This window comes from Drosophila takahashii, chromosome 2R, assembly GCF_030179915.1.
Source record: "Drosophila takahashii strain IR98-3 E-12201 chromosome 2R, DtakHiC1v2, whole genome shotgun sequence".
Taxonomy (NCBI): domain Eukaryota; kingdom Metazoa; phylum Arthropoda; class Insecta; order Diptera; family Drosophilidae; genus Drosophila; species Drosophila takahashii.
In genome coordinates, this window is record NC_091679.1 from 38,420,697 (window position 1) to 38,441,208 (window position 20,512).

The window sequence follows — 20,512 nt, forward strand, 5'->3', positions numbered from 1 at the left end:
CTAGCAGTTAAGTGACGGCAATTAAAGGTACATTTAATTTAAAATAAACGCAAACATTTTCAATCTACGCCCGGCATTATCTATCTGTTCAGAGCAGAAAAAAACACTCTGCTCCATCGGTTTGTTGTATAATTTTATTCAAATATGCGGGAGATAATATTGCATTACGAGCTATGTACGGCCAAGACAGCAATTACAGTACGAACCCAGTTTTGGGGTCGATCAGTTCACCTAGTTCTTCTGCAGCTTGTCCACGTCCTGAATGTAATCGGTGCCGATCTTCACGATGGCTGCACCAGTTCCCAGTCCCGCCAGGGTCGCCAGCAGCGCGTTGTCCTGGGGCAGGGCGGACTTGATCAGCGCCCAGGCCAAAACGGATCCCATCGAGAAGAGGGTGGCTCCCAGCAGGGCGTAGGCGCCCCGCTTGTTGTTCTTCACGTCCTTCAGGTGGGGCCGGCCGTAGATGTAGAAGGCACTGCCCACCACCGCCGAGATGAGGAACACGTTCGTGAGGTCCTTCTTGGGCAGGATCTTGGGCACGATCTGGGGGTTCATAACGTTCACCGCCAGGGCTCCGTAGCTCACCAGGCCGTGCAGCGGTATGTAGTAGTTGAACACATTCTCCCGGGTGAAGGGCTTGAGGCCCACTTTGTCGCATATGCTGCAGGCGTCGTTTGACTGCGAGCTGGCCATTGTAATCGGTGAAAATGCAATAAAATCCTTGAATCCCGGTGTGGTGGGGTCGATGAGAGGTCTTCTTCTTCTTGTTATGTAAAGAGCAGGGTTGTCGAGTCGCGCCAGAGCTTTAAATTACGCTCGGCGGAATATCACTGCTTTTGGGTACAAATTATAGAGTTAAAAATGTATTGGGAAATATATGGGAATGTTTGTGAGTAATTCTGACAGTGGGACTATAGCCTATTCATTTCTGTTTTTCGTATTTATTTTATAAATGTAAAAGAGTATGTTCTGTAAAGCATCTGTAAAGCAAAAATTTTTTAGCGACCAAAAAAATTTATTCCATTTCATTTAAAATTTTCTAACCCAATATTTTTGAAAAAAAGTGATCCTTTTGAAATGAAAACAAATTCTTTTTATATATTTATATATATTTTAAGAACAAAATTTGATTAAGATTACACAAAGCTGGTTCCGGAACCAGTCACCTTCTCGAACCGAAAGTGTCAACTCTGTGGAACAGCCGGCACAGTGTGCAGAACCAGGTGGCAACACCAGCCGGCGCAGGAGAGTGGGTGTAAGAGGGACAGCGAGGTGGGAGGACCGAATGGGGAGAGACAGAGAGCGAAATAGGTGCGAAAAATTTGTAGTTGGCTGGAAATTCCGTAAATTCGATTTGCAAAAAGTAAATATCAGCGGCCGCAAGGTAACCCCGATAGATGTGCGTGCCCCGCGAGCGCAGAACAGCCAAAGCCGCCAGCTCCTGAAGTCCAGCCGATCCATCCAGCAGAGATATCGCCGATAGCCGCAGTGCAGCAGATCCGTGGACGACATGTTGACGCACAAAACTTGTCAGGCACGCAAGAAAATGCAGGTGAGTGCGGCAATTGGAAAACGGAGGCCCAAACTAATTCAATTAAACCCATGGACGACAGGTTTCCTTCGTGATACGGGACGCCGAGGAGAAGCAGCACCGGAATGGCGTCAATGCGCTGCAGCTGGACGCGAACAACGGCAAGCTGTACTCCGCCGGACGCGACGCCATCATCCGGGTGTGGAACACCCGTACGGACTCCAGCGAGAAGTACATACAGTCGATGGAGCACCACAACGACTGGGTCAACGACATAGTGCTCTGCTGCAACGGGCGGAACCGTAAGTGGCTCTAAAGATCACAGATCAACCAGTAAACTAATCCCAATCCCAACTCCTAGTAATCTCCGCCAGCTGTGATACCACGGTCAAGGTGTGGAACGCCCAGAAGGGCTTCTGCATGTCCACCCTGCGCACCCATCGCGACTACGTGCAGGCCTTGGCCTACGCCAAGGATCGGGAGCAGGTGGCCAGCGCTGGGCTGGACAAGGCCATCTTCCTGTGGGATGTGAACACACTGACCGCCTTGACGGCCAGCAACAACACGGTGACCACCTCTAGTCTGACCGGGTCGAAGGACTCCATCTACAGCCTGGCCATGAATCCATCGGGCACAGTGATTGTGAGCGGTTCCACCGAGAACATACTGCGCATCTGGGATCCCCGCACCTGCATGCGCAGCATGAAGCTACGCGGCCACACGGAGAACGTGCGCTGCCTGGTTGTCTCGCCCGATGGCAACCAGGTGGTCTCCGGCAGCTCCGACGGCACCATCAAGGTGTGGAATCTGGGCCAGCAGCGCTGCGTTCAGACCATCCACGTGCACAAGGAGGGCGTGTGGTCGCTGCTAATGAGCGAGAACTTCCAGTACATCATCTCCGGCAGCAGGGATCGCAATATCATTGTGACGGAGATGCGGAACCCGAGCAATAAGACGCTGGTCTGCGAGGAGCAGGCACCTGTGCTCAGTCTGGGCTACAACATCGACAAGACCGGCGTGTGGGCCACCACCTGGAACTCGGACATTCGCTGCTGGAAGCTGCCCATGTACGACAGATGCACGATGAACTCCTCCGGCGGCATGGACGCCCAGTGGACGCAGGGCGGCACCGAGGTGGCCTGCATCAAGGGAGGCGCCGCCATCAAGGAGTGCACGGTGCTGAACGACAAGCGTTATATTATAACCAAGGACTCGCAGGAACAGGTGGTGGTCTACGATGTGCTGCGGGTGGTCAAGAAGGAGCAACTGGGAGCCGTGGACTACGAGGCGGAGGTGAAGAAGCGCAACAAGCAGGTTTACATTCCAAACTGGTTCACTGTCGATCTGAAAACCGGGGTGAGTTAAGGGCTTATAATGTAATGTAATAGCTTATAATATATTCATCATCTGCAGATGCCAACGATTGTCTTGGGCCAGGAGGAAGTGGATTGCTTCGCGGCCTGGGTGTCCATTGAAGCTGGACTGCCGGAGTGCGTCGATCCCACAACAGAAATTAAGGTTGGTTAAGCCATTTTCCAATGCCTTACCTTACTAAAAATTCTTTCTTTTCAGATCAACTATGGCAAACTATTGCTGGAAGCTCTGCTGGAGTACTGGACACCACCGCATAGCATACCACCAAACGAAATGGAACCCGACATGCACGGCAACGGCTACTTCCAAGTGCCCAAACACACGCCCGTCATATTTAGGTGAGTAGCTGAGCTGTAGCCATATCTAAACTATCACTAATTACTTTAATTCCTTTGGCAAACTAGTGAAGTGGGCGGCCGCACTGTTTGCCGGCTTCTAGTGCGCGATGCAGCCGGCGATAGCGAGAGCACACTGCTCCACGAGACGGCGCCGCAGTGGGTGACCGATGTGGTGATCGAGAAGAACATTCCCAAGTTCCTCAAAATACCGTTCTTCCTGCAGCCCCACCCGCAAATGACTAAGCCAGAGCGAACGAAGAAGGTGGGTAGTCTCTAGTAGCAGGAAGAGTTCTTATTCTAATGAGTTTACTATAGGATCGCCTGGTGGCTAATGAATTTATCCAGTGCCGCAAGGTGTGCGAGCATGTGCTGGAGAAGGTGCTCAATGCGGAGACCACACCGAGTGGAGGCAATGCTAACAATTCCCTGCAGAACAGCCAGAGCGACGCGAATTCAGAGGGATCCCAACTGCCAGCAGAGGAGCGAATCGAACTGTGGTGCAATGATGTGGTTAGTTGATGGTTAAAACCTCCTATAAGGTTTAACTCACCAGTAAATCCCTTTTTAAGGTTGTGGACCCCAACATGGACCTGCGCACCGTGCGCCACTTCATCTGGAAGCAGTCGACCGATCTTACGTTTCAGTACAAGACCAAGCAGAACTTCAGCTACGATGGTAAATAAGAGAGCCCACGCATAGATCAACACCACACACCCCTCACAAACACAACGCATACTTCATTGCTGCAATTGCGATTGCCTAACTTATATATATCCGCCATATAGGTTCGATCGGGGATAGTCTGGAGCGTGTGACGCGCAAGTATTGAACGCTGGCATGTGATCTCCCGCCTGAACGAAGCAGCAGCGATGCATTGTTGAATGTGAATTAGAAATGCGAACGAGATTGAGCAGATCGAATTAACAATTTGTATGTATTTATGCAATGTATTTGAGTTCTAACATTCGTCTCGTCACAAAACACATTCAAGGAGGATCTGTTCGAACATTAACTTTAAAATTTACATTTAAAAGTGCACCCGGGTGCTTCTGTTTGTTTACTTCTCGTTAGGAATACGTTTATGTACTTCGGATTCAGACTTATAACAATTAAGCTTGCGACACACACACGTAGATAAGCATTGCAAGGGAGTAACTACAGACATACCATTAAAACGTATTTGCATTCTAGATTCTAGACTCTAGACCTAGAGGATTGCGCATATTTGTATGTAATATTCACACTTGTTTCACATTAGGTTTATGCATAATTATATATACACATAGGACATAAGTATAAGTAATCTGTTAAAGATACGAAAAAAAAGAAATCAATGCAACGGCAGTAGTCCAACCTGTAAAACGCTCTATGCAAGCCAATTTGTACATAAGTAATAAGCGAGAAAATGAAAACGAAAAGGAAAACCAGGATGAAAATCAATTAAAGTTATTAAATTATTTGGAAATCAAGCCTGGCTCTCAGTCCCTAAGATTTAACTATCCATTTTTAAACTATCCTAACGGCGACGCCTGGTGCCGGCCACCCGGGAATAGGACTCGATGCAGGTCAGCAGGCTGAGGAGCTGCTGCTTCAGCGTCGAGGGTATGTGGTAGCCATAGATGATCCTCCGGGGTGTATTGCTCGTCCGGATTAGCCAGCGGGCCACCAGCCAGAGGCAGTTTTCGCGCAGCGATCGCATGGGGAAGTGGATCAGCACCTCGCTGCGCACATCGACCAGCTCATCGGGAGTCGTTTGGTTCTTCGGCACCCGCACCCGGATCGGCTGGAAGATCCTCTGGGATCGCACATGCATCCTTTCGCCGGTGTAGTAGTCCCGGAAGAGCCAGCTGTGGGAGCTGTACGTGTTTACACGCACCTCCTCGAAGGGCTTGAGGGTCAGGTAGAGGAACTCCCGATCCTGCTCGCTCACCCAGTAGAGGTCGAGGGTGCGATAGGTGGTGTTTGCAAACAGCACGTACACCTCCACCTTACCCTCACCCTCACCCACCACCAGCTGCTGGCCATCGCGGTTGTTCTGCGCTATTTGGAGCGCCATCTCCAGCAGGGTGCTAAGCCGATCTGCAATGGCTGCCAAATCAATTTTCGTTGTTTTTCTTGGCCACAAGCGACGTCGAAATGGAATCAAAATCACAACAAGCTAACAACAAGTATAGATAAAATTCACTCCTTATCAGTTACGGTAACATTTTTCTCGCTGACTCTGCCAGCCCCTGGTCACACTTTCGATGATGGTCTATCGATAACGGGACCAATCAGCTGACCTCCCTTGACCATCTCTAGCTTTAAAAGTAAACAAATAGAAACTCCCAAAAATAACAGAAAATGGCTTTTTGTATAGCCGTTATTGGCAAGGACGTAAGTTTTATTTATTATATTGTAAAAGAAAAGTAACCCACATAATCCCCTTAGAATGCCCCCCTGTACTTGACCACATCCGATGTGGAGCAGGAACTGGATTTGCAATATCACGTACACGCCGCTTTGGACGTCGTGGAGGAGAAGTGCTTGATCGGCAAGGGTGCTCCGGAGTCCAAGGAGCTCTACCTGGGACTTCTCTACTCCACGGAGAACCACAAAATGTACTGGCACTCCAGCCTTACCAATTGTATCTTTAAACCTAACAGATTGATTTGATTACAGCTACGGTTTTGTGACCAACACCCGGGTGAAGTTCATAGTGGTCATCGATTCCAGCAATGTTGCCCTGCGGGAAAACGAGGTCCGAGCGGTGAGTGTCCAACCCTATACAAACCATAAACTGAATAATTTCCAGCATACGCATCTTACAGATCTTCCGAAACCTCCACTTGCTCTACACAGATGCCATCTGCAATCCCTTCTACATTCCCGGCGAATCGCTGACTTCCAAGTGAGCTGTCCAAAGACTAGTTGATCTTAACCAAGTTTTCGTCTCACACATCACCTTAATCTTTGCAGGAAGTTCGATCGTGCCGTCCAGAAACTGATGAGCGGCAACGCCTAGCTGTAGATTAAAACTGAACGAACAATAAAGCGAATTATTTATCAGAGACCCGTGTTTTCTCAGGAGGGATGTCAAGGTGCCCGCCCGAAGGTAGATTCAAATAGAGATACGCACCAGATATACGCAAACCGGTCGGCTGGCTAGTTGGCTAGCTGGCTGGCTGGCTGGCAAAAGCCGAAAATTATGCAAATTTCACATTTTTGATGAAAATAATTCGAGAATTAATTATATCTTTACAATGTGTCTGCTAGTTGACACATAGTTAGTTAATGTCTCCGTGTCGAACTCGTCTTCCGTCTGCTTTTGGGCTTTGTTGTGGGGTCCACCGTGATCTTTAACTGAACGCCAATAACGAGGCACACATAAACATGTATTTTGTCTTATCTTATGCATAATTAATGAAATTAAATCCTACGCGTCAAGTGACTTGAACTTGGGCGCCACCGGCAGAGGCAAACGAAGCATCAGTATCATATAAAAAGCCGGCTAAAGTTCCAGTTCGATATCAGTAAGCCTTCTCAAGTCTTTCAACAAACAACATGAAGTTCTTCGTAAGTGGCCTTATCACAAAGCGATCCTCATGGGATTCTAACTGATTGCTTCCTTGGACTCCTTCTAGATTGCTTTCGCCTGCCTGTTGGCCCTCGCCGTTGCCAACGAAGATGCCGGAGTCCTCCGTAGCGAGTCGGAAGTGAACGTGAACGACTTCAAGTATGCTCTCAAGCTCGACAACTCTGTGGATGTTGAGCAGGCTGGTAACCTCAACGGTGAAGAGTGGGTTGTCAAGGGATCGCAGGCATGGACCTCTCCCGAGGGTGAGCAGGTGTCCATCCAATATGTTGCCGATGCCAACGGTTACCAGGTGCTGTCCGCCAACCCCCCTCTCCCCACCCCACCCCCAATCCCAGAGGCCATCCAGCGCGCCCTGGAGTGGATCGCCGCCCACCCTTCCAAGGAATAAATATTATAAATAAAAGTGTTGATAAATAAATGTGTTGAAAATTAAGTTCCAACTGCCTTTTTTCTTATCCAAAAGGATCAGTGCATCTTTATTTGCAGCGCCCAAACAAAATTTTAATATTCAAAAATATACATAGCTCATTAGCAGACAGAAACAAGTTTGCCTAATATTGAAGGTCAGCCAGAGAAACGAATAATATTAGTATTTCAATAGGTCTGACAGATGGCCATTATTGATGTGCTGCCCCTGAACTTGGGGTCTCCCACAGAAAGTTTCCACTTTCCATTTCATTTTTCAGCCGGGGGATTCCCATTCCTTCTTTGCATACTTTCAGACAGTCAAACTCCAGATCTCCAGATCAATGAAAGATCTCAGGCTAAATTTCAACTTTTGCCTAAAATTATAAATGAGCTGTATGAAAAACTTAGATTCATGATCAGTGCTGCCATTTTGTCCTCTTTCCGGACAGATCTGTCCCTTTTTTAACGACTTTATCCGGAAAAAAATTCAAACATCCCCTATCCGGAAATCTGTCCTTTTTTCAAAGATAAGGTTTTGAGTGTTATTTTTGCTAGTCGAAAGTGTATAAACCTGCTTTTATATGCTAAAACGCCGTTTTAACCATTATTCTTATATTTCGGCACTTTAAAAATAATTCTTTTTACAAATTATCAAAGAGATGTAATGCAGTCGATGGACTTTCTTTATAGTACGATTTTTTCTGTAGCAAAAATAGAGGAAAACACTTTAAAAAGTTCTCAATTTTTACTCTCAGCCTTTTTGTCAGAAAAAAATTTCATATTTGAACGACTCTTATTCGGGTTTGACGCAGATATTGCATTTTTTTTGTATTACCAATATAGTTACTTGAAATGCTTTTATTATTTTAATAATTTTAGATTATTACGTATACGCACAAAAATTGACCATGGTAAAATGATCAAACGAAGAAGGTTGTGAGTCGGGCGCAATAGATCATTACATAATTGAATTTAATATAAAATCCATTTATATTAAGTAAATATATCACCCTTTGGTAAAAACAGAAAAATGGAGGCGCATTTACTTTTGTCCTTTTTTTTGTCCTTTTTTAAATTTTTTTGTCCTCTTTTTCCCTGTTTTTTTTGGCTTTTCTGTCCGGTTTTTCAAGCTGAGTGATGGCAGCACTGTTCATGATTAACTCACCAATTTGAAAAATATTGGCAGGAAAACATATCAAAACTAAATTATGATGAATGGATACAAATGAAGAAAAGATAAAGTTTACCCGATTACTAAAAATAATTGTTACAATTTGCATCAGTGATCATTTTTTAAAGTTTTATCACTTTGCGTGGAGTTCTAAGCTTTTTACAGAGATACTTAGCAATAACAAGGAATAGCAACTTCTGAATAATAATACTATATACTAATTTTTATTATCAGAATTGTTTATACTTAATAGATATAGTAAATTATAATTGGTGAACGATCTTCTAAGATTTTTTACTTTTATCATTGCACAATCATTTGAAGAAATCTTTACCTTGATCTTGAGAACAAAGAAGAAGTTCTTAAAAACAATTACCTTTACTGGTTGAAAAGGTTACAGTTATTTTTTCTGTGTGGGGACATTTAGCAAACCTATCTAGTCACGTGATCGCGATGGGATAATCAGGCTCTTTGTTGTCATAATTTCCGATGCAAATGTTAGGCTTTCGGTCTTTGAAAGTGATGCGACCGTTTAAGTTGCGCGATGCAGCTATGTCGCTGCAATTATACTTATGACGACGGGCAAAGTGAATGCCATCGTAAATTACGTGGTGCAACCAGGGGCAAAAGTAGCAGTATCCGAAGTAACTAAAGTGGTCGATCCGCCGCGACGATCAAGGCTAGACCTCGCTCGCCTCACAAATGTCAAAATAACATTGAAAAGCTTGCGCTCCGGTTACCGATTTGCCGACAAATCCGTTGATTCTGATTCGGATTCGAATTCTGGGTCGTTGAGGCTAATCGCTCTGGAAGCACAACATGAAAACCCCGACAGACTGCAAGCGATGGAAACGAATCTCAACGATGATGGATTGAGATGTTGAAGGGGCGATGTCTAGATGCCAACATGCCGTCAGGAGATCGAATCTGGAGAACACTGGGGGAAAAATGGACATTAAAACGATGATAAACTTTATTTGACATGCATAAACATTTAAATTTTAAAGATAAGTAAGTGAGAAATAAGTAAATTCATTTTGAATTAGTGATAATTTGAATATTACTGAAGACAAGGTCCAAAGGTTTTCTAAAAGTTTATCGTATTAGATTTCAATATTCCATTATTAGATTTCATTATTTCTAGCATAAGAACAATTTAAAAAGGGTAAATTTTTTTTCTAAGAATAAAATTAAAATAAAAAGTAATTACATTAATAAAAATCTTAAATTTTAGAAAATCCTAAAAAAATCAAAACCAAAAAAATAAATTGTGTTTTCCGTGTAAATCGCATTGTATCTAAGTACATATAACCAAATGCAGCGATATTAAAATTTCCCGAGTTCTTTTGCGGCACCAAGGATTCTTTTCTTCGGCTCACCTGTTTGCCATTACTAATTTCTGCCATTTTGAGATATGCGTCTCATATATTAGGTACTTGCTAATAAATTAATAAGAACATAAACAAATGGTCAATATGCCACCGTGACGTCAACTTTTTGGCGGCTGCTTTGGCTGGCGCTGTCATAATTCGTAAACAACATTCGGTTTCCTCAATTTCCCCGATATTCAATGGCCGCATAAACAAATGCGTTATGCCGAAAATGTGTGCCACACAAACGGCTGTTTTATTAAAATGTATAAATCAATTTGCATATCATGGCTGGCATTAAACAAAGCGAAAATTAATATTATGGCTGATTTAAATCTGGATATAAACGTATTGTATAGGTGTAGGAAGCAGAATCGCAAGAGACAATATTCGAATCGTTTATAAAAATGTTTTAGCACGTTGTTCGTTTGATATTTCCAGTATATGTTATTTTGCGAGTGTGTGTGTGGAATGATTCCATCCTTAATTAATGTCGATTTTTTAATTGCTCGTTAATTTGGTCGAGTTATAAAACGATTTTATGGGCCCGCCATGATTGATTCATAAAGCGTGTCGTCGCTGTGAATTGGAAAATGTGATCAGATTTGCTCCAATTATGAGGGGATATCGGATACATATTTAAATAGGCAGCACTTAAGCATACACTGAGGGAAATCGGACGATTAAACTTGGGTCACTTTCAGTTTCAACTGAGTCATTTCAAATAACTTAAAAATTCAGCAAAAGCGAAACTGAACAAGAGGGAACGTTATAGTCGGATGCCCCGACTATCAGATACCCGTTACTCAGGTAAAGGGAGTGCGAGGGAGATGGAGATAGAGATAGAAAACGTTGATCACGCATAACTTTTTAACGAATGGTCCGATTTGAAAAATTTCTTCTACATTTCGATAGGTATTGATAAACACAATAAAACTGCATTTTTACTTTTCCAAAATATTAAAATTTTTAAAATCGTATATAAGCGATGGTGGGCGTTAGAGGGGGCGTGGCACCATTTTGAAACAAACTTGCGCTGCGTAGGAATTCCTAGAATCTGCATGCAAAATGCCAATCTTCTAGCTTCTATAGTTTCCGAGATCTCAGCGTTCATACGGACAGACGGACAGACAGACAGACGGACAGACGGACAGACGGACATGGCTAGATCGACTCGGCTAGTGATCCTGATCAAGAATATATATACTTTATGGGGTCGGAAACGCTTCCTTCTACCTGTTACATACTTTTGCACGAATACAATATACCCTTTTACTCTACGAGTAACGGGTATAAAAATTAAAGCCGTAGAACAGGGTTGGTTTTTAGTTTCACGCGGAGTTTGTAGTTATTTAATTTGCTATAAACAAAGACCAGTATCCGCCAAAAGAAGTATAAAAAGAGATGTTTATTTAAATAAGGTAATTTAAGACTTTTTTATCGTCATTAAGCGTGTTTAATTTGAACAGATGGTGACAGCGCATTTGGAACTGGTTTATCATCAGCCTGAGATATGATCATTCCATGGGACTTTATATAGGGACTTTTCCCGCAGTGCCGCCTAAAAATAGTCATTGTTAAGCTTAGCAAACCACTACAAAATCGTATTGGGTGGGTGGATGCGGATCGTCTGCTCTTGGCGGCGGTGGCATTGGTGGTGTTGCTTCTGGTGGCCGGGGCGCAGTAAATTCGGCAATGCTCAATGGTTTTACAGTGCTTTTCGTATTTTCCTTTCTTTTTTCACTCCACAAAAATTAGAAACACATTTTAAGATTTCCACAGGTTTGTGTGTGCGTTCGCTTCTTTTGTTTATTTCCCCTGGTTTTATTTTCGAAATGCTGCTGAAAACCATAAATTAGCTTGTTACTTTTGGAATGCCTGGCGCTGTGTGTGGGTGTGTTCTGGTGTTCTGGTCTTCGGGGATCTCGAGAGCCACATGAAGAAGTGGGGAACTGATTCAGTCGTTAGCGGTGATCGATCTGGTGAACAACTAGCACAGGATTTAAAATGGAGAACATTGTGAGTGGAGCTGGATTAACGAAAACCTTAAAGGATAACCATTTTAAACGGGGAGAAGAGAGAACATTACTTTTAGGTTTGAAGAGCAAGCTGAAAATTGCATTTAAACCTATTAAATTTAAAATAGTTAAAGTAATTTCAAGAAATTTAAACCTAGAGTTTAATAGTTTGCTCTTTTCTTAGTGAAATAGATCTTACAGAAAAAATAACTTAAATTTTCTAGTAACAAGAACAAGCTAGAAATAAAATTGCATGTAACTTTCAAAAGTTACAACATTTAAATAAATATGGATAACTTTTTATTTTGTCTAGGACTACAAAAATGTATAAAAAATCTAGCTAATATATTTAATAAATTAAAAATTATTATTTTCCCTTTAGGATGAAGACCTGACCCCCGAGCAGATTGCCGTTCTGCAGAAGGCATTCAACAGCTTCGATCACCAGAAGACCGGCAGTATCCCCACCGAAATGGTGGCCGATATCCTTCGTCTTATGGGTCAGCCCTTCGACAGGCAGATCCTTGACGAGCTGATCAACGAGGTCGATGAGGACAGTGAGTGTTTTAGGGCTTTTATGTTTAGTGGTTCCCAAACTGATCTCCGATCCTTCCGCAGAGTCTGGTCGCCTGGAGTTCGAGGAATTCGTCCAGCTGGCCGCCAAGTTCATCGTGGAGGAGGATGATGAGGCCATGCAGAAGGAGCTGCGCGAAGCTTTCCGCCTGTACGACAAGCAGGGCAATGGCTACATTCCCACCTCCTGCCTGAAGGAGATCCTCAAGGAGCTGGACGACCAGCTGACCGACAAGGAATTGGACCTCATGATCGAGGAAATTGATTCCGACGGCTCTGGCACCGTTGATTTTGATGGTAAGTGCGCGGACCAATAAGCCGCCGTCAGTCGGGCGATAAAAATTTTGAATTCTTTGGCCCCTTGCCAAGGTATTTTCCACACAAATTATATCAATTTGTTCGGTGGAGTCCCCACCCACCCCCTTGGAAAACTGGGTGCCGCCCTTGTGGTGCTCTATTTATGGATCCTTAGATCTTTACACAAAAACAAGCAGATCATTTTGCTCTTGATTTTAAGAAGCTATACCGCTCTGATATTTTGGATAATATTCGTTTTTATTTGTTCCATTTTAAAATATGATCTTTGCAAAAGTTTTTAAGGGGAACAAATACAAAATTTAATAATGTGTATACAATGCCTTAACTTTTTATTGAATTTATTATCTTAAAATTTTTTATTTATTTATTCTTTTTGTAAGGGGTTATCTCTTGAAATCTTATAAAATTTTAATTAGTTGTCAACAAATGTCTTTTTAGTTTGATAAAAAAGTTTTTATTTTTTAACAGACCCTTTTCTAATTTATAACTTTTGATCTCTCAATTAATGATTTCACTTTCCCATTCATTTCCTTTACAGAATTCATGGAGATGATGACTGGCGAGTAAGCGTTTTGGACCCATCTTAACTAATTAATGTCTACCCCCAACACCTGAGGCTTGAATAAACGTTTTGTACTTTATTTCTACGATTGAGTAATCATAATTACGCTATAAATAATCCGCTTGTTGTTCAGGAACTGCTTGGGTAGAAAAACCCAAACAAACGGCAAACATTCTATGGCTGCAGTGCATCTGCATCCGAGTTGAGTCACCTTAATTGTTACCCTCTGGCCGTTGGATTATTATTAAATTTCGATGTTTATGCAATGGGCTGGGACGCTGGGACGGTGGGGGCGTGGTCCTCAGCTCATTTGTGTGTTAATTTGGCAAGGCCACTCGGCGTATGAGTGATGCATGTTGCGCATACGCAGAGTTGCCAGTTGTTCTGTCAAGTTTTTTGCCGTTGTTCGGTTTTGTCTTGATTGTTTCTCGGCTCGATTGGCTGCAGTGCGTGCAAATTCCTTTTGCCACTTGGCTGGCGTTCTGGTCCGCACAGCTGTGACCATCCCATGCAGAATAAAACCCAGTGACAACCTGCTAGATTTCTGCCTTTCCAAACAGCCATCTATGTTGGCTGGCAAATGTCAATGAGCATTCTCCTTGTTGCCAAAAGATGTCAAGCATTTACGCTAAACTTGGCCGCCGCGACATGCAGTGAGTTTTTCGCCCGAAAAACATCCAAAAGAAGCGGCAGCTGCCCTTTCTGAAAAGTTTACGAAAAAAGGAGAAGGGGCTGGGGCAGATGGATGTTGGTTTGCTGGATGTTGCCACCAAGTGGAGCAACTTGTTTTGCGCAATGTTAAGTCTTTCGGCCGGAGGGTGTCGATATTAGTGGTATTTATTAACCGCTTCGAATCCAGTTTGGTCTCCCCCCTTAAAAGGCCCAATCATTAGGTGAAAGGTCAAAGACTGGACGTGGACTGTTACGCCCTGCGAAAGAGCTAAAGTCAGATTTATTGACATCCGCCTGGGCAGACTTCTCAATATGCGATTCTTGACACCGAGCGCATTAAAACGGTTTCCCAAACGTGCAATTCAATGGAGATTCAATGCGAGCTGAATGATGATGATGCGCTCGAGCGTTGAGAGTTTCGATTGGATTCCAATTTACGAGCACCACCAGCGGTAGTTGCTTGCTAATTTTTACCCACTAACCGAGGAGAGATGTGGCTGAGAGCGTTTGTTTAACAAGACAGGGTACATTGAGTAAACGAGATGCCGCCGCCGAGACAATAGTCGAACTTATGCACCTTCGGATGAACCACCTCCACCGCCTTCTCCCTTTTTCGTGTTCAGCTGGGGGAACACCGCCACCACCACAGCTGCACACGATTGCAATAAATGCCATAAAGTATCAAAATCTCAGCACTCGCTCAGCTCCAAGCTGCAAGCTCCGGCTTTAGATTCGAATTCAGATGCAGCGGCAGCACAGCGTTTTCGTTCATTCCATTCCATTTGATTGCATTTGGCGCCAAACCAAGTATAAAAGCTGGAGAACCTGGGCTGCGATCGGCACACAAGTACCGTGACATTCGAGGAGCCACAACACGCGGTGGCACTGCAGCATTGGTGCAACAAAACGGCAAAAGGACTCACGTGGATTACCTTAGATTGGTGGATAAAGTGTGGTGAAGGGGGATCGGTTGCCAAGGATTTGTGGGTGCATCAAGGATTCAGCTTTTCTTCGACTGGGATTATACAATCAGAAGTTTGCTGTGATGGCTCTTAAATGGGTAAGTTCAGTGAAAGATGAAAAGAGAGTGTTTTGGCTTGAAAATATTTTAATTATTAGTATTTTCTGGAAAATACAGAAAAATGTTTTTTACAGTTCATAGTCCTTTCAAGAATTTTATTTCATAAAATTAGGTTTTTGAGTGTTTTATTTTCAAATGTAAAATGAATAGTGCTTTTGTTAAGTGTCAAAAAATAGTAGAATAAATTAAAAAGGATTTCTTTAAAATAATTTAATCACAAACTCTCTTTCGAAATATATAATAATTAAATATAATCAAATATATAATAATATAAATAATTAGTAATTAACTTTTTTTTGAGGAAATTAAAGAATTAAGAATGCAATTGCTAATATGTCGTAAATTAAAAAAAAATTTATACTCATATAAACTAGGTCACAATATCTAGTTTATTATTCTGAGAAGTATTAAATAAAAGTATTTTGTAAACCAGATGAAACTTCGATTAGAATGCAATGCAATTACCTTGTCTTAAATTGGAATAGGATTTTAAAGAAATAAAAATTTTGATTAGATATGAAAATAGCAAATCTTCCTTTAAATCACATTTTCATTTAATTAGCTAAGAACTTTGGAAAGCAATTTCAGTCATCATAATTTTATTTAAAAGAAACAAGTTTCAAGAGGATATATAAGTTATTGCTCGCTCCGATCCCCAATCTTCCCTTTGAATCTCTTAAATTTCCATTACGAAAAGAACACGTAAACAATAGACCACAGGAATGCCCCATCTTCGGCCGTTTAAATTAGCGAAGGATTTCCCCATCGTACTTAGCATATCCGATTGTCTTGGAAAGATCAAGTAATTGCGATTCCCGACAAACGCATAAATTAACAGCCCATTTGCAATCGGAGATGGAGGATGGCGGTTTTCGGCTGGTGGATTGCGGATGGCACGCAAAGTTGCCCAAGATGGATCGGTCGTGGCCGACCCGCCCCCAAAGCAGATCATCGAAATGGAAGCAGTGGCGACCCAATTGGCAGCCCATTTGCAATTACCGCAATTATATTTGCGGTTGCGAAACGCTGTCGAAGATGTCTACTGCTAGGTGGTCACGAACTCCAAGAGACTCCCACAGACTCATAGATATTCCGGCCCAAGGGGCAGGCGTTGCTTTTCGGTTGCATGATGAGTCAGTGTGGCAAATGTCAGAATTTCCACATTACTACATTACTTCATTATTCAGCTGCATTTCAGCTGCAGTGCGACAAGTGAGCTCATGCCAATCGATGGAGCTGTTATGTTTATGGCCAAATGGAGTCCGTAAACGGTTTAAACTTCAACTTGACACTCGCTGGGCGACGGAGGAGCCCCAGTCGATCCGTTTACTTAACCTTCCCAGCCAGCAATTCGCTGTTCACACGCTGCTGCATCTTCTCAGACGTCTTCTGTCTAACAAGAAGTCCATAAATATCAGAGTTCGCTTCAGGCTGCGACAACTCCGCTGATGATGAGCTCGATAGGAGCAGTCCCCCAGCTTTTGCCGCATTTACAGCCTTAATGGGCGACGATCGGTTGCACGTTGCAACAATGGAAAACGTGAGCGGTTCGAATTGCGACGCTCTGTCAATGGGCGAATGTTTCCATTGATGAAATGGCCGACATTTGGCCACACTCTTGACCCCGATTGAGGTCCCCAGCGGGGTCAGGTTGCTTAGCTGGACAAGATATGTAATGTTTCTCTTTTAATTGTACTTATGAAAACGGACTCTTATTTAATAAGTGAGTCACAAAATTCAAATATTAAAAGGGTTATATTTATTGGTCATTAAAAAACTATGATATAAAAACTTAAGATAGATAGATGCATCATTATTAATATATTCTGAAAACCCCTTCTATTTTAACCTTTATGCAGAACAAATTTTTATTATCGAACTTTATCCAAAAAATCCCATGTGAGTGATAAATCCAAAGTAGAGGTTCATTCTTAGTTTTTTATAGAGGCAATAAAATAGGTACTTAAAATATAATTAAATCAGCTCCTCCATTTCAGCATAATAAAGTGCTAGCAATTTCAATTATCTCTTAATATTTATGTGAGACGAACAAATTGATTAGCCGCAGATATAAAAGGCAAATTTTCTAACAAGTTAGCCACCCCTTTGATTTTTAATTTTCTATTTATTTTGCAATCACATAAGTCAACCTATCCGAGTGTTGCCCCAGGCCAAAAAATTAGGAGCGTGCATTTCGATGGCAAAGGCTGCATTCGCATGAACTTTCCACGTAGCTTGAATAAATTTGTAATTCCACCTCTTTGGATCTTCTCTTTTTTTTTGCAGGCTCTGGTGATCACGACGTTGGCGGTGGCCCAGGCAGCCAAGCTGGATAACAAATACCTGCCCCCGCCGGCAAGTGCGGCCAGTGCAGGCGGCAGTCCGGGAGCAGGGCTCCAGGGTCCAGGAGGTGGCTTCGGAGGCGGAGGTGGAGGAGGACCAGGTGGTGGCTTCGGTGGCGGTGGAGGAGCCGGTGGTGGCGGAGGAGGCGGCTTCGGTGGTGGCAACAACGGACTGGGTGGTTTTTCCAACGGAAGACCCATTGCTCCTGGCGGTGGTGGTGGTGCACCCGCTTCACGTCCCAGTTCACCAGGCGGTGGTGGTGGTGCTCCTCCAGCCTCTGGACCACCGATCCCGATCCTCTCGTTTGTCAACGAGAACGACGGCGATGGCAACTATCGCTTCAGCTACGAGACCGGCAATGGAATTAAGGCCCAGGAGGAGGGCACTGTGAAGAACAAGGGATCCGAGAACGAAATCCCCTCCGTGATGGGATCCTACTCCTACACGAATCCCGAGGGCGAGCTCGTCGAGATCATGTACACGGCGGATGAGAATGGCTTCGTGCCCTCGGGCAACGCACTGCCCACACCACCACCCATTCCGGAGGCGATTGCCAAGTCCCTGGCTGCCCAGGGCATCTCTGTGCTGCCGGGCGGTGGTTTTAGTGGAGGATCAGGCGCCGGTGGAGGCGGTGGTTATGGAGGCGGTGGTGCCGGTGGTGCCGGTGGTGGATCCGGTGGTGGCGCTGGAGCCGGCGGCGGTTATGGATCAGGTAAAAACCATTGTATTCATATTCCGAGGTGCAAATGAAATTCCGTATGTGGGGATCCGTATTTCGAAAGTTTTTTTTAATATTTTTTATTGATTACTCAGAGATTTTTTTTACATTTTTAAATATATTCGTTTTTCAGGAGGCGGCGGCGGTCGTGGTGGAGCACCCGGAGGTCCTGGTGAGTAAAAGATTAAAAGATTATAATCTAAAATGGTAAACTCTATAGCACACGCAAGTCAAAATTTGCTTAAAGTTACAGTAAACTATGTAAATCATATTTATTATGCAAGATATTGGCATTACTCGGCTTAATACTCTGCATTATGCTGTAGACTTAGCCTTAAGTATCAACTCTTCAAAATAATTGCCTAATATAATTATTTTTGCATATGCAGGTGCCCCAGGTGGAGGTGGATTTGGTGGAGCCGGAGGTGGTGGCGGCGGATATGGAGGCGGCGGCGGCGCCGGTCGCGGAGGTGGTGGAGGACCAGGGGCTCCAGGTGAGTTAATTATTTTATTTGATTGTAATTATCGTAAATAATATTTTTTTTTAATTTTAGGCGGCGGAGGATTCGGCGGAGCCGGAGGTGGTGGCGGCGGATACGGAGGAGGTGGCGGCGCTGGTCGCGGCGGTGGTGGAGGACCAGGGGCTCCAGGTGAGTTAATTATTTTATTTGATTGTAATTATCGTAAATAATATTTTTTTTTAATTTTAGGCGGCGGAGGATTCGGCGGAGCCGGAGGTGGTGGCGGCGGATACGGAGGAGGTGGCGGCGCTGGTCGCGGCGGTGGTGGTGGTGGAGCTGGAGGAGCAGGCGGCGGATATGGAGGCGGTGGTGCTCCAGGAGCTCCCGGTTCCCCTGGCGGAGGCGGTTTTGGTCAAGGTTAGTGATATTCATAATAGGTATAAACTTCGGCTTGGAAATAATATATATCTTGTAGGAGGTGGTGGCGGATTCGGAGGAGGTGCCGGTCGCGGTGGAGCTCCAGGAGGTCCCGGTGAGTAAACCATTAGGTTTCTGTTGATTAATTGTCTTTTGAAAAATATGGAGAACATATTTAATTGTTTCTCTTGGTTTTGATCTTTCAGGTGCTCCAGGTGGAGGAGGATTCGGTGGAGCCGGAGGAGCTGGCGGCGGATATGGAGGCGGCGGCGGTCGAGGTGGTGGTGGAGCACCAGGAGCTCCAGGTGAGTTGATGAATTTATTTACTTTTTTATTTATTATTAACATTTCATTTACTTAGGATCTCCTGGCGCAGGAGGATTTGGTGGAGCCGGCGGAGCTGGTGGCGGCTATGGAGGCGGTGGCGGCGGAGGCCGCGGTGGTGGTGGAGCTCCAGGTGCCCCAGGAGCCCCAGGAGCCCCTGGAGGCGGCGGATTTGGAGGTCAAGGAGGTGGTAGCCGTTTCGGAGGAGGCGCCGGACGTGGTGGTGCTCCAGGAGGCCCCGGTGAGTAAATTATTGGTTTTCTGTTGATCAATTGTCTTTAGAAAAGCATCAAGAACATATTTATTTCTTTGATTTGATTTTGATTTTTAGGTGCTCCAGGCGGAGGAGGTTTTGGTGGAGCTGGAGGAGCCGGAGGAGCAGGAGGAGCTGGCGGTGGATATGGAGCCGGCGGCGGCCGAGGAGGTGGTGGAGCACCTGGAGGTCCTGGTAAGTATATAATTAGGTTTTTCAAAACATATAAAAAATTTTATATTTCTTATTTGAAGGCTCGCCCGGAGGAGGAGGATTTGGAGGAGCTGGTGGACGCGGTGGTGCAGGTGGCGCAGGTAATATATATTTCATTTGGCATACATTTATCATAGAGCAACTGTAAAAATTGCGATCTTCGTGAGAAATACTGTGAAGACCTGAAATTGACATGTGTTTTTCTCACGCATTTCAAGTTTGTTTAACAATATTATTTGCCCAGTCTTTGTTTACGATTTTACCCACGATCTACTAACGTTTTTTCATACATTATACAGTTTGACTTGAAGGCTTTTAAAATCATTTCAATTATTTTTAGTAGTTAGACAAAGGGTCAATCTAATAACGGTTTCTTGTTTTCAGGAGGCGGCGGTGGACGACCAGGAGCTCCAGGATTGCCCGGTGGCAACCAGTACGTTCCGCCCCCAGCTGGTGGCGGCGGAGGACCTGGCTCGCCCGGAAGACCAGGCTCTGGACCTCCCGGCGCTGGGTCGCAATACATCCCACCGCCACCAGGGTTGCCGGGTGGAGGTCGTGGAAGTGGGGATTTCAATCCTCAGACAGGCTATAGCTATTAAAACCAGGAGAAGTCCCGGAAACGCCTATCAAATCTCTCAAATCGAAGAAATGTCAATCCAATGCAGGCTGCCCTAAATGTTCTTTCACCAAAATGGTTAATTTATTTATGTAAGCTTCTCTTTCCCCTTTTTCTTTTGTGACAATGTGTGTGTGCCACTATCGAAATAAATGAATCTTGAATACTAGAAAC

General features: G+C 44.1%; 7 protein-coding genes across 7 annotated transcripts; 5 read left to right on the forward strand and 2 right to left on the reverse strand.

Annotated features, from left to right (window-relative positions):
• Nucleotides 1–116: 116 nt before the first annotated feature.
• On the reverse strand, nucleotides 117–895 carry LOC108058794 (uncharacterized). The gene has a single exon (XM_017143728.3). It carries the CDS (start codon nucleotides 691–693, stop codon nucleotides 232–234), a length of 462 nt encoding a protein of 153 aa, XP_016999217.2. The 5' UTR covers nucleotides 694–895; the 3' UTR covers nucleotides 117–231.
• Nucleotides 896–1,218: 323 nt separating this feature from the next.
• LOC108058804 (WD repeat-containing protein 48 homolog) lies at nucleotides 1,219–4,708 on the forward strand. Its single transcript, XM_017143744.3, has 9 exons — nucleotides 1,219–1,552; nucleotides 1,614–1,833; nucleotides 1,893–2,887; nucleotides 2,945–3,049; nucleotides 3,104–3,243; nucleotides 3,310–3,505; nucleotides 3,559–3,753; nucleotides 3,813–3,918; nucleotides 4,029–4,708. The coding sequence occupies exons 1-9, from the start codon at nucleotides 1,511–1,513 to the stop codon at nucleotides 4,070–4,072; spliced, it is 2,043 nt and encodes a 680-aa protein (XP_016999233.1). The 5' UTR covers nucleotides 1,219–1,510; the 3' UTR covers nucleotides 4,073–4,708.
• Nucleotides 4,150–5,299, reverse strand: Vhl (von Hippel-Lindau). Its single transcript, XM_017143745.3, has one exon. The coding sequence runs from the start codon at nucleotides 5,297–5,299 to the stop codon at nucleotides 4,760–4,762; it is 540 nt and encodes a 179-aa protein (XP_016999234.1). The 3' UTR covers nucleotides 4,150–4,759.
• Nucleotides 5,300–5,449: 150 nt separating this feature from the next.
• LOC108058806 (trafficking protein particle complex subunit 2-like protein) lies at nucleotides 5,450–6,293 on the forward strand. The gene is made up of 5 exons (XM_017143746.3): nucleotides 5,450–5,619; nucleotides 5,674–5,843; nucleotides 5,905–5,992; nucleotides 6,054–6,133; nucleotides 6,202–6,293. Exons 1-5 carry the CDS (start codon nucleotides 5,587–5,589, stop codon nucleotides 6,245–6,247), a joined length of 417 nt encoding a protein of 138 aa, XP_016999235.2. The 5' UTR covers nucleotides 5,450–5,586; the 3' UTR covers nucleotides 6,248–6,293.
• A 346-nt stretch (nucleotides 6,294–6,639) lies between these two features.
• On the forward strand, nucleotides 6,640–7,253 carry Cpr47Eg (Cuticular protein 47Eg). Its single transcript, XM_017143747.3, has 2 exons — nucleotides 6,640–6,798; nucleotides 6,867–7,253. The coding sequence occupies exons 1-2, from the start codon at nucleotides 6,787–6,789 to the stop codon at nucleotides 7,206–7,208; spliced, it is 354 nt and encodes a 117-aa protein (XP_016999236.2). The 5' UTR covers nucleotides 6,640–6,786; the 3' UTR covers nucleotides 7,209–7,253.
• Nucleotides 7,254–11,630: 4,377 nt separating this feature from the next.
• Nucleotides 11,631–13,319, forward strand: TpnC47D (Troponin C at 47D). Its single transcript, XM_017143687.3, has 4 exons — nucleotides 11,631–11,788; nucleotides 12,170–12,344; nucleotides 12,406–12,657; nucleotides 13,217–13,319. Exons 1-4 carry the CDS (start codon nucleotides 11,777–11,779, stop codon nucleotides 13,243–13,245), a joined length of 468 nt encoding a protein of 155 aa, XP_016999176.1. The 5' UTR covers nucleotides 11,631–11,776; the 3' UTR covers nucleotides 13,246–13,319.
• Nucleotides 13,320–16,482: 3,163 nt separating this feature from the next.
• Nucleotides 16,483–20,511, forward strand: Cpr47Ef (Cuticular protein 47Ef). The gene is made up of 13 exons (XM_070213153.1): nucleotides 16,483–16,533; nucleotides 17,280–18,048; nucleotides 18,188–18,226; nucleotides 18,444–18,548; nucleotides 18,609–18,704; nucleotides 18,765–18,836; nucleotides 18,879–18,932; nucleotides 18,991–19,047; nucleotides 19,139–19,237; nucleotides 19,294–19,497; nucleotides 19,588–19,704; nucleotides 19,764–19,823; nucleotides 20,107–20,511. Exons 1-13 carry the CDS (start codon nucleotides 16,495–16,497, stop codon nucleotides 20,319–20,321), a joined length of 1,926 nt encoding a protein of 641 aa, XP_070069254.1. The 5' UTR covers nucleotides 16,483–16,494; the 3' UTR covers nucleotides 20,322–20,511.
• Nucleotide 20,512: the final 1 nt, after the last annotated feature.